The 7576-nt window shown below is 46.4% G+C and overlaps 1 protein-coding gene across 1 annotated transcript; it reads right to left on the bottom strand.

Moving 5' to 3' along the window:
* Positions 1-246: 246 nt before the first annotated feature.
* On the bottom strand, positions 247-2691 carry LOC137312167 (probable G-protein coupled receptor 139). The gene is made up of 2 exons (XM_067978850.1): positions 2548-2691; positions 247-1148 (listed from the first exon to the last, which is right to left on the bottom strand). Exons 1-2 carry the CDS (start codon positions 2615-2617, stop codon positions 247-249), a joined length of 972 nt encoding a protein of 323 aa, XP_067834951.1. The 5' UTR covers positions 2618-2691.
* Positions 2692-7576: the final 4885 nt, after the last annotated feature.

Below are 7576 nucleotides of genomic sequence, written 5' to 3'. Positions count from 1 at the left end.
GACTCCCTGAGGACGTGTTTAAAAAATGATCTGAATACAGGAACATGTTTTGAGAAAAGTTTTGTTCATTTTATGTCGGCTGCTGTTAAATTTAATTTTGATCTAACTTTTGATAAGAAATGTGTTTAAAGGAGATATCGATGGCCCTGATGCTGAGTCCCTTTGGTAAATTGAGGTGATAATTGTGATCTGGAATTGAGTTGTGATGTTGGGAAGTCAGTTCCCGCTTCACTTCAATCATTTTCCTCATTTGACCTGTTTACCAATTAGAGTGAATGGATATTTAATCGCATTGAGCAGCTCCTCTCTGAACTTACTCTGGGTCACTGTGTAAATGGCCGTGTTCGTACAGGAACTCAGAAGCTGAAGCAGAATTCCCGCTTGTTCGAAAGTTGCGAAAGGGTTATAGAAAGATCTGCGGTTAAAGACACCTGAAATTCGGTAATATAAAAAATATACGACCGTTGTCATCCAGAGCAGGATAAAACTGCCGGATATGGCAAAAAGTAAAACGATGGACCTTCTGCGGTTCTTCATCTCAGGGTCCTTGTCATTCTCACCATTGCTGAGGTCCCGGAGGCTCCTTCGGGCCCGACTGGCCACTAAAATGCGTCTGACGGTGAGAGCATTAAACAATAAAATCAAACAGAATGGAAGCAACGGGGTTAACAGCTGTTCAATCCAAGAAAATGCGATCCATGTGGGTAGAATATAAAACTGTGATGATACAAGGCAACCCCACGGTATATTGTTAACAGTATAGTAATGAATATACACAAAGGGCCGGGGAATGTTCTTTAAACCGAACAGCGTGCTCAAAGTCACGATAATCACAAGTGAAGTTTTCTCGGTGCAATATTTTGTTTTCAGCTTCTGACAACTAATGGCTACAAAACGATCAAAGGTAAAAGCGACCGTTAACCAAACAGAACTGTCTGTGGCAGTAGGAGCCAGGAAGAGAATAAATCTGCAAACAGGAGTGCAGAGCAGGAAAGTGTCCCCCCAATAAAGATGAGCAATCCGATATAAGATCACATTACAGACAATCACCAGGAGATCCGCCGTCGCCATGGCCACCAGGTAGCGAGTGATACATTTGGAGAGACCGCACTTTCCACGGGACAGGATCACAATCGCCAGCAAGTTCACTGAGAGAAAGAGAGAGACAGAAACAGTGAAATCACTAACCGGGCTGATCAATGAGCTCTCAGTTTAACCGATGGACATGGGCTATGATTGTGTTTATTTATTGGTTTTGCCCCTTGGCTTCTGCCTCCTGTTCCGAAGGAGCAGCTCATTCTGGGAGGTTCCTTTCGGGTGACGGTGGCCCCGGGATCCCTCACCCGACAGCTGAGTCCTCACTTGTGATCCTTGAGATTCAGTTTATTTTGTCGATTCCGACACTGGGAGGTCCGCGGGGCAGGACGTCACCAACTATGAAAGTGAAAGGCGACAAGACGAGTTAAATCAGGAAATACAGACAAGGTGACTCTAAATTTGGTTTAAATCGTAATACGGGGGGAAAACCTAATGATTTGACCCACACAATACCAGAGACATTGATTTTAGAAAATACATTGAAAACACGAGCCTGGTATTGAGTTGCTGCCCGTCATCTATTAGTAATTAATTAGATGAGGTTTCCAGTGGAGTATTGTGAATGAATCATGACACAATATGTCAAGGAATTAAATTCTGTAACGTGCTCCAGTTATAACCAGGTCCAGTCTTTATATCTCAGCACAAGGCGTGAGAAAAACAAAGGACAGTCGGATCCTCGGAATAAGAGATCGATCCCAGGAGCCGCGCGGGAAAAGAACAAATCACCGCCAACTCTCACTCATGGTCTCCAGTTAATCCCCCTCCCGAACCAGTGTCAAGACTGGTTTCCCCACTCTCCACAATAACACACATGGACTGAAGTATACAGTCATCGTCATTCAACTAGTCCAAACAATACTTTAAACATCAAACACATCAAAAGTCCTGTGAAGCCATTTTGCTGAAATATAATTATGATCTGAGAGGAACATTTGACGGGAACACAAGATTGTACCTTCGAGTGAGGAGGACAGTTTCTGTCACATGTTTTATTTATCTGATGCGTATTCCGTTTGTTCCCTGTCCTTCTATCCTGAAGACACTGACTCATGCCGGGATACACAGCCGCAATCTGCTCTCCGGAACCCCAGGCGATCGGTCCTCGGGAAACACGACAATCTCACCCGGTCTTTCCTCGCCCGATCTCCACAACAGGCGCGCTGTCCACCAGGAGGCAGTGGATTACACTCAGGACTGTGCGCCCTGCCTGTTTTACCCCTGCCTGGCCAGGGAGCACCAAGGACACATTTGGACCCCAGACTCGACAGTTCAGCACAGAGCGAGGGTGAGTTACTCGGTGCATTGACCAATGGGACAAGGATGGAAGTTTTAACTGTATCACAAAGCGGTGAAGAATAACATTCTACATTTACCAGGCTCAGAGCACAAACAGCAATATCGTTAAACATTCTGTTACTTACACCGTACGTGCTGATAATGACTTACCAGGTACTCCAATTGCTGCCAGAACAGGATAATAAATGAATTCTATCTGCGTAAATAGCGGCAGACCCATTTCTCTGCGAAGACGATTTCTTTCGGTGCTGTAAAGAGGTATGTGAACTGCGATAGTCAGGTAACGAAGTTAAAACAGCGAGATACTTATATTGCAAATAAACCCCGAATGGGACAATTAGATCGCATCCCGACTGACATCACATATTACTTACAGACTCCTGAACAAATAAGTTTTGGTCCCATCTGACCTTTGACTATCACACTCATTAAGGTGACGGAACATTACACATCGACCAGCTGAGTAAACTTTTGGAACAATGAATTCAACAATGACAGAGTCACAATTTCTAAGTTTAATAAATTACATGAAGATTGAAACCACAAGCACACAGTGTAAGAAATATCGAAACCCAGTTCACCAATGTGACATTTTTACTTGAATCTTCTGTACTCCCATTCCCAGGCTGGTCCTGCTATTCCCTGTCACCCTACTATGTAATTTAGCACAGTCCTTGTCACCTTGTTTCACTCATTCCCCCTCTTTCTGTCTCTCCCAATGTCCAGGCCTCTCTCCCTCACACACACTCCTTTTACTTGACTCCCGAATTTCTCTCTCTGTTAATCTACCTCTTTTATTCCCTCTTTCTCTGGAACTCCATTTTCTTCCTGATTTCCTCTCTTTCTGGCTAACGTTAGTTAACTCAAAATGATTTTTGAGACTGAGATTGATAGATTTTTGTTTGATGAAGATATCAAGGGATATGGATCAAAGGCGGGTAATTGGAGTTGAGGTACAGATCAGCCATGATCTGACTGAATGGCGGCACAGGATCGAGGGGCTGAATGACCCACTTCTGTTCTTCTAAGATAATTTTTCACTTCTTTATTATTGGCCGCAGCTCACACTCTGGGTTCAAACGAGTTGTTACTCACTCTTTTCTGCCAGCTGGTGGAATTTACGTTAAAGTCCGGCTGATCTCTGCACCTCAGTAAAAGACAGAGCCAAGCATAGTTCTGGGAGCCTTTGCGACTTGTCTCACCGCTGCAGGCAGACCACAGCTCTTAAAGGGACAGTGCACCAAAAATCCAGAACCACAAGCTGAAGGGAAGCAAGCAACAATGTCCCGACAGGTCACTCAGCAGCTGGGCAGCAGCTCATGGCCTGGTGTTTGACGACAGTCCTTTTATCATTTACTCTAAAACCCGAGTCACTCACAACATTCTAGAAACACTCAGCGAGTCGGGCCCCATCTGTGGAGAGAACAGACCAATTAACTGAGATCTCAATGAGACGAGGAACAAGACACGGCCCCCTGTGAGAAACAAAGAACTTGCATTCATATAGCACCTTTCACATCCTCCTTTAAGACACTCCTTAAAACCTGCCTGTTTGACCGAGCTTTTGGTCACCTGTCCTAATATCTCCTCACGTGGCTCGGTGTCAAACTTTGTTTGAAAATCGCTCCTTTGAAGCGCCTTGGGACGTTTCACCACCTTAAAGGCTCGATATAAATGCAAGTTGCAGTTGATGTTATTCACGGTGAGATTGTGCGTTTCATTTCTTCCTCATTATTGTGGTTCTGACATCGAGGTGAAGAGTGACAGAGAGCAGATTTTAAAACCGTTGGAATATCAGTGAAATTAAATTGTGGCAAGTGAGAAACTCCGAGTCAGTTTTGCTCTGTATTTCCTGCATCCAATATTGCAGATAAATGAAAGTGAAGCTTTTGAAGGCAGAAAGTTTAATCGCCCCGTCGGAGGAATTGAACCCCTGTCTTTCGACGTGACAGGCGAAGATACTCATCACTATACTCACGGAGAAGGCCATCCCTGATCACTTGTATCCCTCTGTACCCACATCCCCCTTCCCCCTCCAAAACCTACTTCCTTCTGTGTTCACCCATCAAAAGAACCCTCCCACCATTTAACTTACAATCACAATTTCAAAGTCCCAACTGTCCAGCCTTTGGCCCTCCATTCACCACGACATTTCTGCAGCTACCGATCTGCTCAATCACACTCTCACCTCCACTTTTGATGCAGTTGTCCCCATTAAAACCATTACTCTCTCTCACACTGTTCGGCCACCCTGGTACAGCTCCCATCTCCTCTCCCTTTCGCCCAAGGGAAAGGGTACGGTCGCATAGTGATGATGTTACTGGACGAGTAATCCAGTAGGCCCGGACTAATAATCGGGAGTCATGAGTTCAAATCTCCACCACAGGAGCTGGGGAATTTAAAATCAGTTAATTAAATAAAATCGGGACTGAAAAGCTACTATCAGAAATGGTAACTGTGAATGTACTGGATTGTCATAAAAATCCCTCTGGTTCACTGATGCCCGCCTGAGGGAAGGAAACATGCCGTCCTCAGACCAATAGCAATGTGGTTGATTCTTAACGGTTCTCTGAAATGGCCTAACAAGCCACTCAGTTGCACAATCCTGTTACATAAAAGTCGTAATAAGAATAAAACAGTACGGGCCACCCGGCACTGGAAAAGGCTCAGGCAATCCCAGCACAGTCGACCCTACAAAGTTCACCTCACGAACATCTGGAGACTTGTGCCAAAATTGGGGGAGCTGTCCCAGACTGATCAAGCAACAGCCTGACATCGCCACACTCACAGAATCATATCTTTCAGCCAAAGCCCGAGACTTGTCCATCATTGTTCCTGGGTAGGTCCTGTCCCACCTGCAGGGCAGACCCACCAGAGGTGGCGGCACTGTGGTGTACAGTCAGGAGGGAGTGGCCGTGAGAGTCCTCAACATTGACTCCGGACCCTATGAAATCTCATGGTATCAGGTCAAAAAAGGGAAGGAAACCTCCTGCTGATTCCCACTGACCGCCCTCCCTCAGCTGATGAATCGTTACTCCTCCCTGTTGATCACCACTTGGAGGAAGCAGTGAGGGTAGCAAGTGCACCGGATGTACTCTGGGTGGGGAACTTCCCTGTCCATCGTCAAGAGTGGTTTGGTAACACCACTGCTGGCCGAGTCCTGAAGGACATAACTGCCATACTGGGCTTGTGGCAGGTGGTGAGAGAACAAACACGAGGGAAAAACCTATTTGACTTCTTCCACACCAATCTACCTGTTGCTGATGCATCTGCCCATGACAGCATTGGTAGGAGTGATCACCGCATAGTCCTTGTGAAGTCAAAGTCCCGTCTTCACACTGTCCAGCATATTGTGTGGTGGCCGTGCTCAATGGGATAGATTCAGAACAGATCTATGCAGCTCCAAACTGGGCATCCAAATGGTGCTGTGGGCCATCAGCAGCAGTTGAATTGTATTCCGCCACAATCTGTAACCTCATGGCCCGAAATATCCCTCACTCTACCATTACCAACAAGCCAATGGATCAACCCTGGTTCAATGAGGGGTGTAGAAGAGCGTGTCAGGAGCAGCACCAGGCGTACCTAAAATGAGGTGCCAACCTGATGAAGATACAACACAGGACTACATACAAGCCAAACAGCGGAAGTGGCATGCTATAGAGCAGAGCTAAGCAATCCCACAAACAACGGATCAAATCAAAGCTCTGCAGTCCTGCCACATCCAGTCCTGATTGGTGATGGACAACCATCCTCAATAATGGCAGAGCCCAGCATGTAAGTACAAAAGACAAGGATGAAGTGTTTGCAACCATCTTCAGCTGGAAGTGCCAAGTGGATGCTCCTTCTCGGCCTCCGCCTGAGATCCCCACCATCACAGAAGCCAGTCTTCAGCCAATTCGATTCACTCCACTTGATATCAAGGAAAGGCTGAGTGCATTGGATACAGCAAAGTCAAAGGGCCCCGACAAAATCCTGGCTGTAGTGCTGAAGACTTGTGTTCCAGAACTAGCCGCGCCTCTAGCCAAGCTGTTCCAGTACAGCTACAACAGTGAGATCTACCCAACAAAGTGGAAAATTGCCCAGGTATGTCCTGTTCACAAAAAGCAGGACAAATCCAATTCATCCAATAACCGCCACATCAGTCTACTCTCAATCATCAGCAAAGTGATGGAAGGTGTCGTCGACAGTGTTATCAAGCGGCATTTACTCACCAATAACCTTCTCACCGATGCTCACTTTTGGTTCCTCCAGGACCACTCGGTTCCAGACTTCATTATAGACTTGGTCCAAACATGGACAAAAGAGCTGAGTGCCAGAGTTGAGGTGAGAGTGATTGCCCTTGACATCAAGGCAGCATTTGACCGAGTGTGGCATCAAAGAGCCCGAATAAAATTGAAGTAAATATGAATCAGAGACAAAACTCTCCAGTGGCTGGCGTCATAGCTAGCACAGAGGAAGATGATAGTAGTTGTTGGAGGCCAATCATCTCAGCCCCAGGACATCGCTGCAGGAGTTCCTCAGGGCAGTGTCCGAGGCCCAACCATCTTCAGCTGCTTCATCAATGACCTTCACTCCATCATAAGGTCAGAAGTGGGGATTTTCACTATTGATTGCACAGTGTTCAGTTTCATTCACAACCCCTCAAATAATGAAGTAGTCCGTGCCCGCATGCAGCAAGACCTGGACAACATCCAACTAACATTCGCGCCAGACAAGTGCCAGGCAATGATCATCTCCAAGAAGAGAGAGTCCAACCACTGCCCCTTGACATTTAATGGCATTACGGTTGCCGAATCGCCCACCATCAACATCCTGGGCGTCACCATTCACCAGACACTTAAATTGTCAAGCCACATTAATACTGTGGCTATAGTAGGGTATTCTGTGGTGAGTGACTCACCTCCTGACTCCCCAAAACCTTTCTACCATCTACAACGCACATGTCAGGAGTGTGATGGAATACTCGCCACTTGCCTGGATGAGTGCAGCTCCAACAACACTCAAGAAGCTCGACACCTTCCAGGACAAAACAGCCCGCTTGATTGGCACCTCATCCACCTTTAACATTAACTCTCTCCACCACCGGCACACCGTGGCTGCAGTGTGTACCATCCACAGGAAGCACTGCAGCAAATCGTCAAAGCTTCATTGAAAGGACCGCCCAATCCCACGACCTCTA

This window comes from Heptranchias perlo, unplaced genomic scaffold (assembly GCF_035084215.1).
Source record: "Heptranchias perlo isolate sHepPer1 unplaced genomic scaffold, sHepPer1.hap1 HAP1_SCAFFOLD_401, whole genome shotgun sequence".
Taxonomy (NCBI): Eukaryota; Metazoa; Chordata; class Chondrichthyes; order Hexanchiformes; family Hexanchidae; genus Heptranchias; species Heptranchias perlo.
This window is presented reverse-complemented; position numbering and strand designations above follow the sequence as displayed.